The sequence below is a fragment of the Charadrius vociferus genome, unplaced genomic scaffold (assembly GCF_000708025.1).
Source record: "Charadrius vociferus isolate BGI_N301 unplaced genomic scaffold, ASM70802v2 scaffold377, whole genome shotgun sequence".
Lineage (NCBI taxonomy): Eukaryota > Metazoa > Chordata > Aves > Charadriiformes > Charadriidae > Charadrius > Charadrius vociferus.
In genome coordinates this window covers 1,462,812-1,487,040 of record NW_009649456.1, presented here as the reverse complement: position 1 = coordinate 1,487,040, position 24,229 = coordinate 1,462,812, and the positions used below count along the sequence as shown (strand labels likewise).

The window sequence follows — 24,229 nt, the reverse complement described above, 5'->3', positions numbered from 1 at the left end:
CGCACCTAGTCCAGTGGCTGGCAGTTCCCGGGAAGTGCGTTCAGTCTCCTCCTCGGTGGAGGGGCAGGCACAGGCGGTGGGGCAGGCGGCAGAGGAAGAGGACACCGAGGATGAGTATGAGTCTCAGGAGTTTTACCACTGGTCCCCCCTGCCCCAGGGATCTGGTGCTGCCTCTCAGTTGCCACCACCACCATCCCCACCACCACCACCACCTTCAGCAGAGGATGGAGATGAGGTGCTGCTGAGGATCCCAGCATTTGCTCGGGAGCTCTACCTGCTGCTCAAGAGGGACAGCCGCTTCCTGGCTCCTGGCTTTGCTGTGGAGGAGCGGCTCGTGGGTGAGGGCAAAAGCCCAGCTGCTGCTGCACAGTCACAACCTGAGAGAGCTTGTTACTACAGTGGTGCTGTCCTTCGCTACCCGGGCTCCTTCGCCTCCTTCAGTACCTGTGGTGGATTGGTAAGATGACCTTGCATGCAGGGGTAGTACCAAGGTCTCCATCCAAGTGTCAACTTCCTCTGCTGCTCGTCACCAACATCCCTTTTGTGAAGTCTTTCATATTCTTTCTTTCATATCCTCTTGGGTCCTACCTCTGTACCTACCTACCTCCTTATTTTTAACCATTTTGCTATTCATACTTCCACTATCCCACTCATAATTTTTCTCAAATCCTACTTGTGCCTTTATCCTGTAAAGTTTTGATGTTCTTTGTCCCATTTCCAGGTACGTTTTTGTCCCTCAGTCCCATACCTTTCTTTTTTGGATCTCCTTTTTATTCTTATGCCATGCTTTCATGAGCTTTTCTCATCTCCATCCTTAATTTTATCTTGGTCTTCACTGTGTGCCTGTAATTAGTACCCCCATGCTCACTCTTCTTCCTTTTCTCTGTGTCATCATCTCTCCTCCAGTCCTTCTGTAATCCATTCATTCACCATTCCCATCCTATATTCAAAAGTTTCCTTCCTCATCTGTGTTATCTTCCTTATCTTCTACATCTTAGTTTTCAGACTGTTCTGGCTTTCCTACTTCTACCAATATTTTGAATCTGCTTTCTCATCTTCATTATTCCTTTTCTCTCATTCCTTTGGCCTTATTTCTCTACCTCACAACTTCCCACATGTGGAACCTGTAGTTACTTGGATTCGGGACTACATACCCTTCTGTCCTTGCAGTTCCTCCATAGAAGTACGCAATGAGTATGTTCTCAGCAGAAATGTTAATATAGTCAGACCTTTTGAATGGTTATTACTTCTGTGGCATACCTGCCATATTTAAAACAAATTTCACCTGCTGGATCAGCCGTGATTTTTACCAGATAAAGACCAGAATTGGGCACACTGACAACCGCGGTGGTGATCCAGTGAGCTGCAATCCCAAGATACTTGGGGGTGGATGGAAAGAGTAGAAGGCAGCTGGGATGATGTAAAATGCTGGCAGGTTTTCACCCAAAACCACTTGTTACTACTATTATTCTGATTTTGGGCCTTTATATAGCATCATAAATTCACACGCCTGCAGCACTTTACAGAATATAGAATACAAACAGTAATGGCGCTAGGGAGTGTTAACATCATCGTCATGACCATGTGTTTTTTGGGTGGCTAGATGAGTGTAAATCACCACAGTCACATGATAGATGTTTTCTTATATTTCTTTCCAAATTTTAACATCTAACTTGTTCCATTGTTGGTTTATGAAGATATGCCTGCCTGGTTTTTATTTGCCTGGTCATGAAGTGAAACCAGGTAAAATGTGGAAATTTTGACTGCTTATTCATTTGCCTGTTTGAACTCACTCAAAAGTCAAAACCCAAACTGAAAGTGGTGGAGAGGGAACATAATGTGGATTGATACCAAATAAAATATTTGCCTGCACTCTTGCAAGGTGAAACCGCCAAGTTTCACACAACTGTTGGCATCTAATAATTGACTGGTTGGCATCTAATTATTGACATTTTGTCAGATTTTCCAATGCATGGTAGCAGAATTAATTGTGGCGAAAAATACTGAAAGTCAACTGAAGGTGTTTTGAAAGCAATCAGGTAAAGGATTTTTATGTTCTGGAAAAGCACTTGACTTCTGTGCACCTTATTAGAATTTTGCTTCCTTCTACATGGTGTGGGGGTAAAATTAGGTTAGAGAAAATCTTTGCAAAGAAGTTGGTAGAGAGAATTACCACAAATGTCTGCTCAAAAGTGATGTACATCATTGCGTACCTGTAATTCCTTTGATTTGATTTATAAATTGAAATTCACTGTTTCAATAGACTCCACTTCCCTAGGAGCCCCATTAGTAGTTTTTGATTAACTCAGACTTTTCCTAGGAGTACCAGCTTACTCCCAGCCTATCGGCTGTCTATGCATGCATGTGCCTAGATCATGTTCCCCACTTAGAAAGCTGCATCTGAAATATAAACTGTTCTATGTGTCTCAAATAAAATTGGAAACTGTCGTTGATGTTGACTGGTGGTGTCATGATCCTCAACTGCATATTCTTGTTTGCAGTGAAATAGTTAAGCAGCTGTTCTTCCCAAGAACGCTGCTGCATCAAGCACATAGTTAAAAAAAATTGCACAGTGCTATTATGTCAAAGTTGTCATAACAAATCTTAAGTCATTTGTCACTCTTTATTCAGTCATTGCTTGGGCTCTATCGCATATGTAAGTTGCTCTGTTTCCAAGAGTCTTGGAAAAACATCATACATACATTGCATATTCCACCCTGTTTCCTCTAGGCTTTGCCCTGCAAAAAGAGCCAAGCAATATTTCAAGCTACATTTTCTCTTTTAAGATGTAAAAATCCCTTGAAACTTGAATCTACAAATAATTTTTTGTAGTTAGGTCAATTACAGTTTATTTTTTCATTTTAAACATAAAGAAATTTCAGAGAAAATATGGTATGAATGTCCTAGATATACTGTCATTTCAAAGCTTTGCAGACTTTGGGTTGGATTACTAGGCTGCATACACTTTGGAAAGCCAAAGAAGTGGGCTGTAAGTCCCTTCATATGCAGATTAGATTCCACTCAGCAATTTTTCTTTTCAGTGTGAAATATAGCATCTCTGTATAACGACAAAACTTTTACCATTCTGCTCTTCAGTAGCCTTTTAGTGAATCTCTTCGTTCACCGAGGAAAGTAACTGTAGTCCGACAGACAACAGTGATTTTGCCACCCAGGAGGAAGGTTGAAGAAGTGTAAAGGCCAGTAGAAGAGGTTTGTCCATCATGTGCAGGGAAGGGTCATACATGGCAGTACAGATGTGTAGCTGGTGCTCTAGGGCTAGTTTTGTGAAAAGATACTGGATCTTCAACAAAATTAAAAAAAGGCCTTGCATGAAATTGCTGTACCATCCAAGTTAGGGTGTTGGTGTTTGTGCCAACTTCCCAAGGCATGGGAAGACCTGACATACCAGTGACATTCAGGAAATTGAAGAATGTCTATGTAGAAGTCTTAACTGTGCCTTCTATAGGCAGAAAGACAAAAGAATATTGTTGCAGATATTAGGCACCTTATCCTCTTGAAGTGGGATTTAGATGCTTTTTGAGTAGTTCACTGGTTGCAGTTGGGTAAAGCGTCTAACATACAGCACAACATTCAAGCTTCCCCATATATCTTATTTCACAGTTTTGAGAGCTTCAGTAGTGTGCTTTTTCGTGAGCTGTTTGTTAAAAGCCAGTATGGACGGGTGGTGATAATGGGGTTCATTAGCATACCATGTTAATCATGTGAATATACAAGTGAAAAATGAGAGCTGTACTCCCAGTTAATTACTAACCAAATTCTGACTGCCAACATTGGCTTCATTTGGCAGCCTGTCTTGGGAAATGAAGGAAATGTAACTCAATGGATATTTTCTAATCAAACTAGAGACTGGAGATATGCATGGACCGTGTAGGAACTCCATTACTGTGACCTTGGTGTAATCTCAGAGCTCACATGATCAATGGTGACAGCTCTATCTAACTCTTTGGTAAAACACTTGTGGATTCTTACATCCTGTTGTAGCTCAATGGGATTTGCTCTGAGTACATTTTGGGATTCTGCACTGGTGCTGTGGGAAGATGAATAAGGAGAGGTTTCCAAGAATTCTCAATCTGTATGCTGAGCAGTCTTGCTGATGCCAGTGAGACTGTTCTTCTGAAAGTGACGAATTGCAGAGCTGGACCATTAATTATTTAAATGGTCGTTTCTACTGCTTGCTTATGTTTTGCTATAATATTTGAAATAAGAAAAACAAGCATGTCAAATGTGTTGAACAATTGTGTTTGTGACTGGTAAATATATAACTTACAACTGGTCGTTTTTTTAGAGCATGCTGTAGGAGAAACTTACTGTGGACTTAGAATTAAGAAATCTGCCTACTGGTTCTTTACCAATCTGCTCAGCTGGTAGCATGGAAGTTTGAAGTAGTCTCACTGCATTTCCCCAAAGAGAGCTGTAAACCCAGCAAATGTGCTTTATCCCCTACTGCTTTCATTTCAGAAAGAAAGGCATTTAATGTCATTTTTTCTCAGAAATGAATTGCTTGGGTAGTACTCCATGGCTACACAGGCAGGCAGGGATTTTCCCAATGTTTCTATTTCTTTTTAGCTGAAGCAGTTTGCAATTAATACAGAACAGCTAGGTAGAGAAAGGATTTGAATGTCTTCATATACCTAAAGCAAGGGTGTATGTTTAGTCTGTTAAGAGGTGCAAACAGGAGCAAGAGTGTACACAGAGGGTGGACAGGAGAATGCCGCTCCACGCAGCAATGCTGTTCATCACAACGCTTAGCAGGTTGTCCAACAGACTGTGTGCGGAGATTGGCCTAAATAGGCAGCGCTGCCAGCTGGGTTAATTTGCTGGAGAGAAGCTTTGAAATTTGTCTGTGTGGTTTTGTATTTTTACTGGATCTTAAGAATGTGGAATGGTCAATAGCATATTTATAGTTCTCTAAATCCCTGAAGAGTCAGTGTCAAATACTATTTGCAGTGAAAATTAATGTGCATTTTCCCAGTGACATGAGTGGGAACAAGTCTTAACACATCTTCAATCCAATCCAGGGAAGAGCTCTCTCTAGCAAAGTGTATGATGCTTTTGTTAGGCCTCATTGCCATTGGCAAGCAGGTATTTAAAAATCTGATCAATAGTCTATAGACAAGTAGTCACAGATCTACTCCAGCTGTTACACATACATTTAAAGAGCACTATCCAAATCAATTCTGCCAGCATCAGCATGTGAATGGATGTCAGTAGTTCTGTGTCATGCAGAGATTGGCAAGTATCGTTGGACAACAACATTTTAACAAATACTTCTGATGGTAATGTCCTACCTTTACAATAAAACTGAAATAAATTAGGATGTGAAAAAACCTATGCACCTTCTTTGACTAATGGAATGCTTATATGGTACTTCAGTAAAATTTGAAAAAAAACTGAAGCAGCTTTACAGGAAATGTATGATTTTTTTTCTTTCTGATGAAAACTGTGTTTTGAAGATTAGTGCTATTAATTAATAGTAAGGGAATGACACAGTGGATTAAAAATATTTTAGATCATTTAGGATATTCTAAATTCACATGACCGTTAAAATTCAGGACACATAATAGAGCTTCTACAAAACTAGAATTTTTTATTTTGTATGTATCCATTGAGGATAGTCTGACTTTACAGGATTTCTAAGAACAAGCAGAATGAAATTGTAAAAGAACAACAATAATAATAAAATTAAAAAATAAATTTTCCGTATTCCTAAAATTCTGCACATGGTCACTCTTGAGCATAGGATTTGGCCTGAGAAAAGGCTCAATCCTTGTTTTGACCTCTTTCCTCCTAGAGACGGGTTTTAACCACAGTGTTTCAACATTTTTATAAGGGAAAACTCCCAATGAATATAGTTCTTAGTTACACGTCCTACAATGAGAGTGGTGTCTGACATGGCAAGTATACTTGAATTTTTGGGCAGCTTGGAAGGTTTGGGAGAGCTGTACTGAACTTCTGCCTTTCAGTTGTACAGCTTCTTTCAGTGGCGATGTGATACTTAACCTGCTGCAACTCCTTTCCTGCCGTAGGGTCACGCGGACTGGGAATGCACAGATTGTTTGCATGGGTGTGAGTAGTGAGCCTGACATTTGCTGTGCAGTGCACATGCAAGGTAAGTCCTTGCATTAGTGAGGATCTCTGATTTTGTGGGACTCTTGGAGCAGGTGGTCAGGAGAAGCTCACGGGCTTCATAAATTGCCCCAGGAAGCTGTGCTATTACGGGTTGCGAGCTCCGGGTGTAAGGCTCTGAGGCTTCTTAATAGACTTCCGTGCTTCCACCAAGCTGCAGAGAGACTACCTCATTATACATCCTGGACCGTACAGTACCAACATACGAGTCTGAAATGGGTGAAATACCATGCCTCCTGCTGGCCAAAAATAGTACCCCTGCCTCCCTGCTTCAGTGATGTTGCAGTTACACATCGGTATTGAGTAACTGCCGCACCAGGTGCTTTTCCAAAAGAAATTGGAGACAATTGCAGCTTCTTTTGTGCTGAGGGTAAGCATTAGAAAACAGAGATCACCAACAGTTTTTCATAACAGGGGAATGAAAAAAGATTGTTAGCAATATTCATGGTCCATTTGCTACATACAGGGTAAAGTTTAACATTGCAGAAGGAGGATTATAAAATTAAATAGGATTATCCTTAAAGGCTGCCAGGATGAAATGAAGTACACACTCCCTCCTAGACACCCAGCTTCCTGGGATACTTAAATGAAAGAGGGGACACATACAAGCAGTAAAATATGTGTTTATATCCCCTCCTTTTAAAAACTAGAGCTAACTCAAGACAGGAAAATGTGGGAAAACACAGGTGGGTTTTTTGGAGGCTTTTTCAGTTACCTATTTAGAATGCTAAGCTCGTTATTTCTTGGTGCACAGTCTGCCTACTGTTGCATTGCAAGTTAGTTAAAGAAATGAAACTTTGCTGAGGAACAGGAATAAATATGTGAATGAGGGTACTCTGTGAGTATTCCTTTCTGAGAGGTCACAGGTTCATCCAGTTTGTTTTGTTGACTTTAACTTAGGCCTTATTTGTGTTTTAAACCTTTTAAAATGGGCAATGTAAAATTCGTCATCCGTAGAAATAGGTGGGCGAGGTAGGACATGAGTGGAAATGTCAGCCTTGAACAGAAAGCAGCTTTGCTTTGTTATGAAAGTGGGTTTCTTTGCAGAAAAAAAAAAACAAACCAGAAGCACCCCTCAGAAAATAAAATGTTATACTAAAATTTGGACTTCCCACCTCTGCATAAGGTAGAAGAACCAATGAAATGTGGTGGTACTCCTGGGATACACATACTTTCAATGTATGTGTTGAATCTGAGCTGGCTTGTTCCTTCTGGATTTACATGGCATTGGAACTGGAACTGGAACTGGAAGCAGCCAGGCTTCTATGTAGTCTGGGCTCCAAAAAAAGTTGTTTACATGAGGTTACTTAGGCATATTTAGGCATAGACACGCCTTCCTCCAGTGTAAGTTTATCTGCTATTTCTGTTAATCTCTCTGTTATATTAAAAACTCTTAACTATAATCTCACCTTGAACATCTAATGAAGCACAACTGAAAATACAGTAGAGAAGCCAGAGAAAATTGAAATCAAGAAATTGACTATGGCTAGTTAGAATAATGAGCATATATGTGCAAGGAAAGCACTATTAACAAGCATTGCTTTATTCTACCTGAACAGCAAGTCAGTTACAAACACATTTACTAAATATGACTTATTTTTATTTTTTCATAAAGAAAAAGGGCACTGGAGGTGGTATCCCTTTAAGTGTTTGATCAGTGTCATTTAAGAATCATAAACCAATGAAGGTCTATTTAAAGATAAAGGACTAAAAACTCTTTGTTTCTGTTTTGCTTCTTGAGCTCTGATGCAGTAGCCTGCTGCTATTCATCTTTGCCTTGCTGGATGAGGATTTTTGGTTTGTGCATCTGAGAACTCTTGCTAATTGATAAGAAGGATAAGTTTTTCAAACATAGGAACAATAGTGTTAATGTAAAGCTGAAAGGTTCTAAAAATCAGTTTTGATTTAGGCCAAGACTACATTTGAACTCTAATGATCTCCGTTTCCTTTAATATTAGACACTGTGGCATGGTATGTGAGATGTTGGTCTGATGCCTCAGATCATGTGGTAATGATTTCTTCCTCCTTCTGGGGGCTGTCCTATAATCATGTAATCACTGCATCCCGAGCCAGGTTTGATTTGCGATTCCAATCCTGCTTATAATAGCCTGCTGTTCTCCTAAGTGCTTAGTTTTGATACAAATACTTCCTTTGCAATATATTTCCAAGCCACAATGAGAAATATGCTAGATTTATTTTTTTTAAAAAAGAGACTGTTGTGAATTGCGTGAGATCTCTACCCATTGTAATTAATAAAATTATCAAGATACAGAAGTGAGATGGTGAATCAGAAAATCTGAGTAAGTCCATTAATGAGTAAAGTTTTTGTATTAATTAAATTAGTAAATATTTGACCCCCTAATTTGAAGGTAACTGCTTTAAAAAGACAGAGCATTGAGCCTCTCCTAGCTACAACTAAGGTTACTGAAATTAGCGTTTTCTCCAAGTCTTGTATCCCTGACTTCTATTCATCTGTCATGATATGTGCCAATTGTTTCTTCTATAGCAAATGAACAAAGATTTTTTTTAAAAAAACAAATGTTCTCTGTGTTGCAACCCTTGTAATTTTATTCTAAAAGCACTTCTCTTTGTCTTTCCTTTTCAAAAAGATATCTTGGACCTGCAAGAATGGAGATTCTTTTAGGTAGTAAATGGCAGATTGTAACAGGGGAAAAAATAGGAACATCCGTGATTTCCAAGATGTAATACCATAAAAACAGGGGAGCTGGGAAATAGGGAGGAAACAACAGAAAGCATCAGGTGTGAGAGTCATTGTGGGGTTGATGGTAGGTGAGGATATTCAAGGAGGAGTCTGTGAAAATTGGTGGTCAGGTAGAGGTGGCATGCAAGTGATATGAATGTGTCTTTGCTGGGTGATAAGGGATCTGCCAGGGTAGAAAGGAATGAGTCAAAGCCGTTTGGATTTGGGGAAGAATGTGATGTTTGCAGAAGCTCTTCTGTAGAGCATTTGCCTTTCCTTGGTTTACTCAGGTCTCTCACTGGTTGGTTGCTCCTTGTTCAGCAGAAGCAGCAATGTAATGGAAATAGTGTGAAATATGCTGAGCACGTGTGTGTGTGTGTTATATTGCATATCCAGACTGTAGTTGGTCAAACTTTCATAAACCAATAGCCCAAAATATCTATATTATATTTAAAATCAGATGTACATCTGTTGTGCATTAGTAGTTCAGTTAACCTTTTGTTAACCTGTCATTGCCTAGACAATCTGGTCTTCTTGGTTATTTCTATTGCTTCTAATAATGGCATAAAATAAGCAAAGAAGTATTATTTGGAAAGGAAAGAATGAAGAACATTTCTAGTGTTAATTGCAGAACAATGTATGTAGAATTATAAATCAATATCGTAACATCAGTTGCTAATAATACATGCATCTGCACATAAGTGAATAGAAGTAAATTTTTTTGGAAGCCTGTGCTGTGAATGTTTTTCTTGGATCTACCAGTACTTCAGTCAGAATTATTTTCTGAATGAGTTTTACATCCAAAAATGTAGAAATGTGCCCAAAGCTGACTTGTGAAGTGATTTAGTTTCCGTGTGATTATCCTCCAACAATTGCATATGCTTGTTTTATGATCTCAGCTGTGCTACCTTAAGTTCTCATTAGATGTCAGAAGTTTAACTAGGTCAAGTCAGGTCAAGCTTATTTAGATAGCAATATGTTAAGGAAAATATAACTATCTCTGCACCTGATGTTAATTCAGCTGGGGACAACCTTTTATGATTTAATACAGAGTAAATGTCCTGTTACGTCCCCCTGGGCGTAAGTGGATGCTGGCTGAGAAAAGTGCCCAAGTAATGGCTAGAGCCATTATAGTAATGCCATCTTTTCTAGAAAAAGTTAAACTGTGCTTCAGATGTGCTTAAGCTTCTCAGTGCTCTTTTTGTCAGTGAGAACACTGATTAGCTTGGCAATCAGGTTATAAACTTGAAAACTCAGGTGTAACTGTACTTCAAGGCTTCCTGTATGAAATGCTGTGCTTTTTTTCTGAAGGTGGGAGACAGGAAAAAAAAAAGGGACACGATAAGAGGCAAAAAAACCCTGAATGCTTGTTATTCTGGGATACAGCAGTAGGTGAAGGGTGAGTTCTTACTCTTGATACGTGCAGGGATCATAAAGCCAGGTTTGTACACACATTCTCAGGACTTAATATTAAATTGTGGTCTTGCTTCATTTGCTTTTTAAAAATTCTCTCTAAGCGTAAAGTTGTCTGGATCTGTGCTCCTGTTATAAGCTCTGCGTGAAAATCTTCTAACATAAGCAATTTAAAAAATCTTTTGAGAATTTACAGGTTTGTTGCAAGTTAGGGGATGGCAAGTTGCTTAGGTGATTCTATGCCTGGTTAGATCCCTAGTCTCTTTTGTCCCTCTATGACATAAATGGACCTCACCCCAAATATTTATTAAATAACAGATGAGGGAAGTGAAGTACTTAAAAGTAGAAGAGGGTTTATACACTAAACTGGACACAATTATGCATATGAAAAGCTTAGTCTTCCAATTTCTGGCTGATAGTCCTAGCATGTTTCCCTTTTTCTCTCTGATCACCCGTTTCTTCTGTAGTAACCTACCTATGGAAGCATAATAACAAAGATTTCTTCTATGTCCATTTGGTTTTGTTTTGTTTTTTTTTCTTCTAATACTAAATTATTTGCATGGGATATTATGGAAGGAAACAATTCCTTCCTTGCTTATTTAATTTTCAGTAATTAATCTTTTGCTTGTTTTGTATAAACAAATTTGCGTAAAAGCAGTCAGTCAGACCGATGCTACTTGGTTCAAGATGCTAATGTCAAAACTATTCTGCTCACCATTTGTGTTCTTATGCACATAAAAACAAGCTCTCTAGCTTTAAAAAAAAAAAAAAAAGAAATAAAGCCTTCTTCCAAAAACTGTGTTGTTTTTTTTCTTTTAATTAAAATAATAGTTCTTGAAAAATAATTAGGTACTGTTCCTGCTTTCATGAGGTGGCATAACTTTAGTTTCTATGTGCCACAAAAGGTAAATTAATGTATTTTTCCCCAAAATGGGGAAGGAGAATCTAGGCTTAGAAGTTAAATCAAAAAAATATGCGTAGTTTGGAAAAAAATTAGATACAAATTTCAGTTAGGAGCGGAGTCAAAGAAGTATGAGAATTCTATATATTTTTACTATTTTTGAGCAATATGAATCTAAAATTATTATAAATTGTGAGAATCTTATTTATTTCTCTTAAAACCACCAGTTCTGGATTAATGTATTTCGAGACAGAGATATAAAAAGCCTAAGCATAACTTTATTTTATAGATGGACTAACTTGATTTGTTGAATTATAGTTCTATGCCCATAAAAATAATTTATTTTCCTTCCTTGAATTACTGTTTTCCAGTTAGTAGTTTTGGCAAATTGTAGATTTGAACTGAAACTGAGTTTCATGGAGTGTTGCCTTGAATTAGTCTTCGAATGCAGTTCAGCCCCTCTCTTAGAAGAAAACCGAAATAATGGATTCATGGATAGATATTTCAGTAAGGATTAGCAGAGATTAAATTTCTCTATGGGCAATCATAGGTGGGTTTTGGAGCTGTGCCACATCCCTCTGTGGCTATAATGAAAGCACATGGGTTGGAACAATGGTGGCTCATTGGTATGCACTATTTGAGTGTTTTACACGAATGAATCAATTTAAACTTGGATCTCTTGTATTGATCTTTTTGATACTAGTCTAGGTGTTTTATCTAATGTAGGTTACAGACACAGTTGCTGATACTTCCCATTTAAATCTCCTGCATGGGACTCAGTGTAGAATGCTTTGTGCTCGTCCTTTCTGTACTATTACATTTTTGGCTGCATAAAATAGCATCTCAGATTCTTATGGGATTAAATCCAGGCTTGCATGAAAGAAATTGGGTGAATGCAGTTTCATTAGCTAAAGGTACAGCAGTTTGATTCGTACTCAAAAAGAGTGGTTTATAGTCTTACCACAAGAAGTGCTGAAGTTACTTGTATTACACCAAAGTGCTCTAAAGAAACATATCTTTACAAGCATTGAGTCTTTAGTTTCAAGGATTTTTTCCATAGGTGATATGTTTCCATAGGTGTTGCTTTTTCTAGAACTAGTCATGTTTAGCTATGCAAAGGGACTTTCTTATACAATATTAACAATTACTGAAATGCTGTTATATAATAAATGGTCTGGGATATCATTAAACCAGTTCATTGTAAAGAATTTTTAACTTAAGTTTCATGCAATAATTTTTTTTAAACCCTGGCATACTTTACAGAAGCTGTTGTATTTATTCTGGAAAGGGGATATGGTTGGGGTTGTGATTTTTTTTTTTTTTGTTAATAGTAAATCAGTGGTGGTTCCCTTTAATATAGCATGTACTTGGTGAACAAAACCAAGTGATTGTTAACATCATGCATCACTCAGTTATGACAACATGATAGACATAATTTACAGGTTAGATGGCTGTTTTAAAAATGGTTTTTTATGCCAGTTCCACTTTGAATTGTGCAGCTAAAGGGCTGCATCGTGTTTGTTCAAGTGTAATTGTATCTTGGTTTTCAGTTTGATTGTAGTTTATTTTATTGGTCTATATTAGCCATCTGTGGGTGGTTGAGCATGTTGCTCCAGCATACTTTTTGAAGCAAAATAAATTCAGGCTTTCCAGAACATTTCAGGCAACAGGCAATAAGCATCTTTATTCATTCTTCGGTTGATGCATGCACCAACAACAGAGTTGAAGTCGTGCAGCCACATAAAACATCTGTTTAATGTATGATTGTATGGAGGACAAAATGAAGATTTTTGTCCATAGGACTCAATCATTTGCTATCTTTGATTTTTTTTTTTTTTTTTTTTGCTTTTGTTTAGCAGCCTTGGTAGTTGGTTAATGCTTCCTTTTGTAATGGTAGTAACTGCCTTTAGTTCATTTGGAAACTGTGCTTGAATGAGCGTCAGCTCTCATCATTGTGTTTTTGATGAACCAAACTGAAGGCATGGCCCTTGTGAGTCATTCCGTTATTACTATGACTCTGGCTTATTGAAACATAGGCCTACACGAAAATGAGAACCAGTAAAAAAAAAAATATGTAATTCTCTAGCCCACATAAGGACAGATCAAAATATGAAACTTGAAGGCCAAAATGCTAGGAGACTGCTGAAAGAACTTCTTTAAAAAACCCTCAGAAGTTCTGATAGCATTTGACCATTTAGAGCTGTGAGTACAGAGGGTTTATGTGTTCTCTTAGTAGAATAATCTATTCCATTTTAATTAAATAAATTTCTGATTAATGGTATTTTTTCATGCAAGTGAAGAGGAATAAGCTAGGTGGCCACTTGGTTACTTTTGCACAGATGTTGCCTTCTAGTTTCCTTCTCTTTACTAGCTCTAGCTCCATTTATTAGTTATTATTTTTTAAAGTAAATTAGTTGTTTATCATAAAGATATAGGCAGTGAATCTTTCTGAACATCAAAAAATCAGAAATACAACTTTATGTTTACTATCACAGCACTACCATTGCTCTAAATTGATATGAAGTCAGATCTGGATCTGTTTAGGGTTTAGACAGAGAGGGTGGAATACTGTATGTTGCGTTATTGAGCATGTATTGATCAGAGCAGATTGAGAATTTTGAGGCTGGTGTCCATGAAATTACTTTTCCACAGGAAAAACTCATTTGTCTTCCCTTTTAACATTCTAAAATGAAGAAATTCACTTATGATCTTAACTATAATGTGGTTACCCTCTTACCATACTGTCAGGGCTTGATCGTAGTTGACAGAAACACAGTGGTTTTGAAAGAGACACAGGATACTCTTTAGTGTTATTTTTCTTAAAAAATAATAAATACTTAATGTGAGGTGGGGGTTCTGAGCAAAAGATACCTATTTTATTAATTCGTCTTGGAATAAATAGACAACCTTTAAGGCTTTCTAGCCATTCCTCAAAGCTTCTGTTTTTTCTGTAATAGAAGCAAAGCTGCTTGAGAGATAAGAATAATTCCAGAATCAAACTAGTTTTACTAATCAGTTCAACCTTCTGAGATAATGAGTAGGAGCTACTGAGTGAAGGGAGAAATGCTCAGAGAGAGACCAGTAATTTATTACATGGTGGGTTGGCAGAATTGGTGCTGTTTTCTTTTGTGACTTAGTTATGATTAGCATAAAATCTGTATTGTTTTGGGCATCTAAGGTTGAAAATATCATATTTGTTTTCTTAAGGATTGCAGAGCGTGCCTCGTGTGCAGTTATGGATATTCTGCACATTTAACAGCTGCGCCACCGATGAAGTCTGCCTTGCCAATACCTGACGCTATTCTTAGTGATATTAGTCAATCCTTGCATAGTTACCTGGAGCAAATGCATACAATACAGTTTTTGAATTTAAGTTTGTTTAAAAATGAAGTTTTTTCAATGTGTCTTTAACCCAATGTGCCTTCGAAATATGTTTTAAATTGGCTGTCACATATGTAGTGTAAAACTTGACTTTCCGTTTCAACAATGGCTTGTAGCACTTGGATCAGAAATGCTAATTTGATTTTGAAATTTTATAAAATAGTCAGCTGTGCTAAGAGTAGTAGGTTTTCTCTACCTCATAAACTTCCAGAGTGCTGCATAAGGAAAAGAAATAAAAACATGCCTGTAGTAAGTCTGTGTTTCTTAGTTTGTAGTTTCTAAGTATAAATCTTTCGGTGTTAATACTTTTGAATTTATGATTTTAAAGATATATCTATGGAATACTTTTCTCGAGTAAACATGAAACTGTGCATGTGAAAGAAAATAGAATTTCATGTGCTGCAAACTGAGAGTCCAGATCATCTCTGAATTGTAGAGTCTCTGTCTCACCCCTCTCCTTTTTTCTCCCTTTGTTTAAAGGATGTAGAGCCTAAACACTTGATAGATTAGTAGATGTATACCTGTGTAGAATATGTATTTGGAATCTAGGTAGCTGCAATTTAGTAAAAAATATGTTTATTTACACAGTAATTTTAGCTGTGTAACATGGTAACAGGAAAAAAAGAAGTATTTAGAGTATTTATGCTCCTGTCAAACATTTTTCATGTATGTGTGTTTGCATGCAACTGCAATTTTCTGTTTTGCAGATGTTGCAATTGAAAGCAAGGCTTTAAATTGTGGTTTATGTCACAATTTTAAAATATAGCCACTACTTTTGAGTGTCTCAGATAATTAGTATTCAGCATATACATATACGTTCCCCAAACTGAATGCTGGTTAAGAATACATGAGCATAAATATCTTGGCCAAATATATATTGCAAGTCAGGGACAGAACAAGATTAGAATTCAAAACTTAAAACAAAGACAGAGAAAAAGTAAATAATAGAATTGGACTAAAGTTTAGAGATCAGGATGGTATCAAGTTAGTACAACATCACAGCCAAGTACACATCCCCTCTGTGAGAGGTGGTGCTGTTGATGTAGGCAGTGGCATAGATCAGCTGTTATTATCAGAAAAAAAACAAATTCCATCAGAACGGAATTGTAGGGATTATTCAGCCTAAACTGAGGTAGTACCGAACGAGCTGTTGTATCTTTTAGAAATTGTATACACAGAAATGTTCTATTATTCATGCAGGATTGCAGCACTGTTTATTTTTTTTAATACCTTGGACAAAGATATCTGAGTAAATTTTCTTTCTTTCTGAAGGTATGTTACACTTCAGTAGGATTATGTAAATTTTTCATTAAGCTTTTCCCCTTTGTTTGCATACATCCCTTTGTTGTAGTATATGATACACCTACTGCCCACAAGCACCACCAGGTCCATTTTAGCAGATCTGCTTGCCATCTGTCCATCCATCCATCCATCCATCTACCTAATGGGTAATCTTTACCAGTGCAGGGGGTGCATCTGTGCCAGGGGCTTTTACTCATAAATCTAAACTTATAAATATATACATATAGGTTGGATGGCACTAAAATGAGCTCACATGAATGATTGGTATCTCCATGAGACCCACATTTCCGTTGTTCTGTGGATTCAATACAGGTGCTGGGCTCCTGTTCGTTACCTTTGTTCTTTATGTTTTTATCTGTCTTATAGATGACATTCTTTGTCCGATCATACCTCTTCAACCCCCAAAATTTTAAATTATCTGAGGGATGCTAGCAACTATAGTGCAAATCATTAGGTAACAGAATTATCTTCATGTGACACATCAGGAATAAGTTATCTGCAGTTAGACACAGTTGGTTTGGTTGCCATCTATTTTTTAGAAAAATATACAACATCAATGGTACCTTAGGCTTTGGGAGTTTGTAATTCCTATTTGTTACATATACGTTTGAAGCTTTTGAAAACAGCACTTAAAATTGCCTTATGGTAGTATTTTTCAATGAATTATTATTAAAGATACTTTAGCTACCTCAAACTGGAACAGATTAGATTTGTCTCTATGGAGAGAAAGAACAGCATACACACTGTTCATGGGACAGTCTGTGTAGGGTAGTGATTGTTTATAAAGGGTTCTGTAGTTGTTCCAGAAAGAGTCATCTTAAGAACTACAGGGTTTCACTCAACACCAGTGGCCTATTTACCTCCTTTTAACATTTAATATTTTGAGATTTGAGTTATGGTGCACTAGTGATTTTAAAATTTTTTCTGTATGTTTAAATTATGCTGTGCCTTCTTAGTTAAAGACTTAAAACGGTTTGGGATGAGTTCTGTGTTTGAAAGTATTGAGCCTCTTCCAGTGTTTTGACACAACTAATTTGACTAAAGCTAACTACAATTAAACTCTACTTATGGGTAACTGCTGCCAAAAAAAGAGTGTACAGTGGAGTCCATTTACAATGTGCTGTTGAAGCAATAAATCTGTGAAAAGAATAACATATGCTTAATTTCAGTAAACAACTTCTTAAAGTTTGTTTTGATTGTTTTTTAAATGGAGAATGAATGAAAGCTTATGCATGATGTTGTAATGAACCTGCTGGCACGTTACTTAGGAGAAACAGTTTTCACCACTGTACCTAGCTAGTAACATGTCGTATGCCTTACAATGCAGGAAAAGGAAGTGGTGTCAAAGACGAGCAGACAAAACTAGTTAGATCTAGCAAATTGAGATGAAAAAAGGTATTTTCGTAAAAATGGAATGTTAGATGCAATGGTGGCCTTGAAATAACAAATTGGAAATAACAAATGGTAGGAATTCTGTTATCGCTAATTATCCTATTATGTGTTTGAGTGTTTTTCTGTGCTTTCCCACTTCTTAAAGACTTCATTCTCCACGTGAAGCTGGCTGCCTTTCAATGGAAGAGGTACTTTTGGTGTAACATGGTATGATCGTTCTGAAGTTCCACTCTCACAAATTTAGCTGGCAGAGTGAGACACAGGGTTCCAGTAAATTTTGCCTGGTTTTCAGTGTGACTTTTGTTCATATTGATGTGGAGAGATGGCAGTGTTTTAGATGATAAAGAGCATATTCTTTTTGATGGTTCGGAATTTTGGAAGGAAAATACCCTTTTTTCTTGAATGCTCCTGGCCAGTTCTAGTCATGAAGAACCTAGCTTGGATGCTTTATATGAACAGGAGGTAAGATCGGAAGCAACACATGAGGAGTTGGCTTTGCTTTAGCGGTAATTTCAGAGCGGGAGGCACAGGGGACTTAAACAGACCAAAAGCTGGTGCAAGTGGCTTCTAGTGTGGCTTAATACTTTTATACTACATTTATAGATTTGCTTTATAGACTGATGACTTAGCTGGCAGTCACAGGAGGAGGAGAAGATTGTGTGTTTGCTTATGATCATTGTGAGCCATCAGGCATGATGTAGGTGTGAAAGATCCATCTAAACTGTGGACGATTACTGGGGATACAGAAATTTATTCACATTTCACAAAGTTGCAGTGAAATGATAGCTGAAATGTGGCTTGGTACTAAAGCCTCTTTCATCAATCAACAGTCAAAGGCTGGTGTGTTTATCATCATACAGCAGAAACTGTGATACAATATAAGTACCTTTTATAAAAACACTGGAGTGAATATCAAGGAGCCTGCAAAGCTGGCCAAGGAGGAAAACAGCGTTGATCCAGGATCAGGTGGACCTAAAATAATGGCCAGGTATAAATTAAGGTTAGAAAATTAGAAAGAGTTCCAATTATTAGAAGAGAGAAATCTGAAACAAATTTCAAATAGGAATAGTAAAATAATAGAGCACCGGTTCTGTTGAAACTACTTCAATAAACAGTAACAGCAAGGAAATACATTAAAAAGAAACCTAGGCTGGTAAAAGATCTGTATTACAAGGGTAAGTGTAAAAAAGCCTGTATTTTACAAAGTCTTGAATGCATAGGGGGCCAGACTTGATCTATGGATATAACACATCTAAAATACAAAGGCAATTTGCATTCTCTGTTCTTGACTGTTTCTTATCCTTTATTAATTTTTCACTACTACAAGACTTGAGCGATGTGAATTAAGGTAGTATAATGAGAATAATGAAATAATGCATACTACACAGGACAGAAAGAGAAAATTGGATTTGATTTAGCAAGTTGAGTTTAGATGCGTGTTTTTAATACTCAAGTGAAATTTATAAGCAAACCTATAATTTCATGAGTGATGTATAATTCTCTTTTTCTTTGTTTTCCTGTCTAGATTAAAAAGATTAAATGGCTTTTTGTGAGTTTGAGACAGTAGTAAAAAACTGAAAATACATTATGGTAGGTAAGTCACTAGAGGAATCAGCCAATTGTTCTCTCAGCTGGTGCTTCTTTCAAGACATGTCATTTATACAGAAAAATACGCATGGCCTGTGTTAATACCAAGTGCTCCAATCAGCACTGGGGAAGTCCAGATCATTCACTTGGTAGCAGGTGGTCTTCTCCTGCCACGTTTTTCTCTCTTTCACAGAACGCACATCTTTTTTTTGTGTATTGAGGTGTGTTGTCCTTTGTCACAGGTGCTCCTCAAGTTTGGGGATTTTTTGATCCTTTAAGCCACAGGTTAATCAAACAGGACTTAGGCAAGAGCTTATTGGGTGGGGTAAAGGAGAGGGGGTTTGAACACGTAATTTCAGGATTTGACAATTGGTTTATTGGTTCTAATGAATTCTTTTGGAGATCAAAGGGCAAGTGTACAGTAGCTGAAAATGTACTGAGTTTTCTGGAAACAGTGTCACAAGCTGAACAAGCGGACTCCATGAGTGATGTGGCAGTATTGTTGCAAGAGTCTATAGCCAGTTGATATTTCTAATAAGAAGAACACAGAGTAGTAGGCATGTGAACATGGGCACTTGAACCTGATGACCAGCCTGTTACATTGCACAGAAAGCTGTGGCACTGGAGGGGGACTTGTGTCAGGTTCATGAGCTTCACTGCTGATGGCAATGACTGAACATCTGATTTTAAGACACCACCACAAGTTTAGGAATCACATTTTGTGCTTTTGCATAAAAAAGCACTTAAAAAAGAAATGGGAGTGATTAGAGTTGATAAATTTTACATACTTTAGTATGTAGTGAATATCTGTTTGCTCATGAATAGCACAGTGATTGCTGCTGTGTAAGCACATAATTATTTTCCTGGATCTATGTGGATTTTTCAGAGTGAGGAGTGAGTATTTCTGTGTGTATATACTCATTGTAGAACACTATAAAATGGCAAGAGAAGCAAAGGTAATAACTACTTTAGCATTTTAATATTATTCTCCAAAAATTACAGATTTTAAAACAGTATTTCCTTAAGGTGGTGGTCATGAAAAATGAATATACTGTACTGAAAACTACAGAATATGTACTTAGTCTGAAATTTCTTTTAGTCTAGTAAAAAAGGGTTTTGTACCCTTATGTTCACCCTTGTGAACTGTGAACCAATTCATAATGCATTCTTTTAGAGAGTCTCTTGATTAGAAAGAGCCGTAACCATACATCATGTAGGATAAGGCCCATCTGGTATAAAGTCCATGAAATGTAAATATGATATCATCATTATACATTTATTATGACAATCATAGAGTCATAGAAGGGTTTAGGTTGGAAGGGACCTTAAAGATCATCTAGTTCCAACCCCCCTACCATGGCAGGGACACCTCCCACTAGACCAGCTTGCTCAAAGCCCCATCCAGCCTGGCCTTGAGCACTTCCAGGGATGAGGCCTCCACACCTTCCCTGGGCAACCTGTTCCAGTGCCTCACCCCCCTCACAGTAAAGAATTTCTTCCTGATCCCTAATGTAAATCTATCCTCTTCCAGTTTGAAGCCATTATCCCTCGTCCTATCACTACCTGGCCTTCCTTGTAAAAAGTCCCTCTCCAGCTTTCTTGCAGGCCCCTTTCAGATACTGGAAAGTTGCTGTAAGTTCTCCCTGGAGTCTTCTCTCCTCCAGGCTGAACAACCCAAACTCTCTCAGCCTGTCTTCATAGGAGAGGAGCTCCAGTCCTCCAATCATCTTTGTGGCCCTCCTCTGGACTCACTCCAACAAGTCCATGTACTCATACTGGGGGGCCCAGAGCTGGATGCAGTATTGTATCATGGGGAATATTTCAGCTTTTCATCTTTGGCATGGATTTTTGTGGATTTAGAAAACTCCATGTGACAGAAGAAAGCAAAAGGTGTGAGAACTTTTATGGTAAACCCAGATACCTGTGATAAAAGTGACAATGCTGAAATGAAAAACAGATGTGAAACATGGATAAGGAAATTTTAACTTTGTAGTGATACAGGTAGGTTTTTGACATAGACCTTTGTTGATATATGTGCCTTTACAGCTTTTCCTTTCCTCTCTCTAAAGCTGGAGTTAATTGGAACAGTTTAAAGCTTAGTGTTATTAATGAGAAATTTACCTGTAAGCATTGAAAAGCTTTTTTGAAATGCTTGGAAAATCACAGTTTGAACTATCTATGCTTATGTTAATTTTATAATTTCTATTTTTGTTGTTTTATCATCTTATAGGTGTGCAAAATGCATCCTCTATGCTGTGCAGACAGGATACAGCTTAAGGGTTAATTATCTCAGATGTGACATGAGAATTTCCCAAAGTGCCCTGCAAAAATTCTGGCTTCTGAGTCTTTATCTTGGAGCTGTGGTTACTGGTCATTATAAGCTGTGGACTTCATAGACTAATGATACAAATTATACTGAAGCATTTTTGTCCAACTTCCAATAAAATCCAAGTCTGTCACAAAGAATAGATTAGATACAACCGACACATTTCTGCAGATGCCTTTCGCATAAATTAAAAATACATCCCAAATGGGAAAAGCTAGCCATCTAACTTAAAGTATTTGTACTGTGTAAACAGCCAATGTTTAAATAAGTCTATGTAGAGTCTTTTTGTGTGTTTTGTATCTTAGAAGTGCAGTCTGCAGGTAAGAGATATATGTTCTAATCTTACAGGTTTACCTTCTAATCTCAGATTTTTATCTAGGGAATAGAAATGTGAGCTTCTCATTCAACAGATAGGCACTAGTTTGGGACCATTTGAGTGAGGAGGTTTTTGCAGAGCTGTGGGATTCTTGCAGAGAATAATGTCACCAACTTCCCAGTTGAAACTCAGATATGTTTTCTTAGCTTAGCTGTGTTTCTGCAAAGTGCCATTGGAAGACCCCAAGTCTTTCAACAAGATAGGTTGCATGTCACTATCAACTGAATCACTAAAATTCAGAACCTGAAGCTATCATGGTAAGCTTGTAGGCAGTGAGTTTGGAGCATGGCTATGAAACAGTATGTTGCTGGTGAGATATTCTTTCACCAAGTAAATTTGCTGCTTCTGCACCGCGCTTCAGTAAGTAGGAAACTGAAAGGTGTAGAACCCCGTATAGGCCAGATAAAAGGTTTTGTTTTCTAGGTCTGCCAGGAAGAGCTTTCTCCACAATGAGATGCATTTTGTTTTTACTTGAAAAACTATTCTAAGTAAAGCTTTTTTAAAAAGTTAGTGTAGCATTCAAAGTTTGAGCAAAATTTAATGTTGCTGTTGGAACTTTTTTGCCAGTGCTGCAGTATTTGTTATGCTGCTTTTTTTTTTCCCTAAATTTATGACTCAACTGCACATATAATAAAATATACATGGTTTCTAATGGAGTTATTTCACTTCGAGTTGGAACTTTTAATTTATAAGCATAATTCAGAAAGAGTAGGGAAAAGCTGAAGTAGGATAAACAGATTTTCAAAGTATTTTTATGAACAGAGAAAAGGGGTTGAGGAATTAATTCTACCTGTTTCTTGATGCAGTTCACCACATATAATGTGATATGTCTTAAAATGGTATTATTGAATATTCCCTGGTAGTCTTCAGAGTGTACAGCTATACTGAATTGATTTTGAAATCAAGTAATAGTTCACGTATTTCCAGTTGGGTTTCATAAACATGAGATGTTTTATATATGTGACCATTAACGAATATTCTTAAGGTATTAAAAAAAAAGTTACAGAAGTGGATACTAAATTGTTAACATGTTACCATTTTAGACAATGTCTGATAAGATTACAGGTGATGTAATTTACATCCTCCAGACTAAAATGTACCTTGAATATTGGAAGTTGGAAAAAAATGCTTCAGTATAATTTGTCTTCCAATGGCAGTTGAAGCAAAAGGAGATTCTACCTTGCACAGAGACAAGATGCCAACATGTAGCTGAATGGCAGTGCCTTATGTAAAAAAATGATTTCTTTTGCTTCACATCACCTGCAAGAAATATGGGCAGTCCAGGTGGCCTTTAGGAGAGAGGCACACCTTGGCCATGGGGTCAGGCAAGAAGAAGTATTGCTGGTTAAGACTGTAGGAGGTTTTAGGGGTGGAGGTTTTATTTTGAGTAGTTCTGGTTGTGGTGCATGTTTGTAAGAAAGGCATTTGTGGAGTGGGATGGAAGAACTGAGAAGTGCCAAGGGACTTCAGAATGCAAGATACGAGTTAAAGTTGAGTTTAATGGGGAAAATGTAGCTGTATCAAAGCAGCCTTTCTTGAGGTCCTAGTGAATGTCTTCAAACTTGAATAAAAATCAATAGGTATTTCACAATCCTATCAGTTTCAGAGTTGTAACTACATATCATGTTGCCTCAATTGCCTTATTTCCAAGGTATGTTGGATTTGTCACAGCTCTAAAGTGATATTTTGGAGGCTGTCAACTGTTTATGGATTGTGAGATTACTAGTAAATATTTGACAACATTGAATTATTTCCAAAGCTACAAATCTGTTGACTTCTTTGAGTTCTGGTCTGCTGAAGGACAGCACTGGACTTAACCAACAGTGTCTTTAAGCACTTGCAGTGCAGGGTTCACAAGAACAGTGTTTGTATGTTACTCATTATAAAGTGGAAAAAAAAGGATGCTTTTTAAAATGAATGTCAAAGAAAGTGGAATCTATGAGTTATGGAAGGTTAACCCCCTGTCCACCCTTCAGTACCTTAGGATCTTAATAGATCCTTTCCCGTATTTTTCTTGTCATATTTTTTTATTAATGGTCTTGATATATTTTTGAGATCTCATTCAATGTGGTTGGAAAAAGATACTTTTGTATCTTCTTAGCCTTTTTCACAGTCTAGAACTTGAATCCTTCCTGCATGGCAAATAACTCTTTAATAGCCCTTTTTGTCTTGCAACCCTGTAAATAAGCAAATGAGAGGAGAAGGAATTGTTCTGTGTATTTCCACTGCAGTTAAAGTTTATGTATACTGTAAAACTACTGGTACCAGTTCTCTACTGGAGTTTGCTGTAGGCTGTTAGTGTACAAACAATGTGTTTGCTCTGTTCTAATATTCTTTCTTGTCATCTGTTATGCACTGTCAGAGAGACGATACTGTACAGGCTGGACCTTTGTTCTGACACAGTCCAGTTGTTCATATGTATTTAACATAGATGTGATTGTGTTCTTAACATTGTCAGTTACCAATTTTATCAGGTGATCAGCCAGTCTCGCAAAACAGGGTGAGGACAACTTTGGTATAGAGAAGATTTCCTCGAGAAACAGGGTGTCAAGATTTGAGAAGGAGAGATTCTGAAAAAGTGATGCAATTTATGTATTTTTGTTGAAAGATTTCCCTGTAAAAATCTCTTAAGAAGTGAAAATATTTCAAACATGGTCTCCAGACAGTTAAGGCACAAATGCTAAAATCTATTTTAGGTACTTA

At 37.4% G+C, this 24,229-nt stretch overlaps 1 protein-coding gene across 1 annotated transcript in view; it reads left to right on the top strand.

Annotated features, from left to right (window-relative positions):
* The window catches only part of ADAMTS19 (ADAM metallopeptidase with thrombospondin type 1 motif, 19), a 154,341-nt gene that overhangs the window by 1,113 nt on the left and 128,999 nt on the right, over positions 1-24,229 (top strand). The window contains exon 4 of the mRNA XM_009889716.1: positions 3-457. Coding sequence (XP_009888018.1) covers positions 3-457 — 455 coding nt within the window. The remainder of the gene's footprint in view (positions 1-2; positions 458-24,229) is intronic.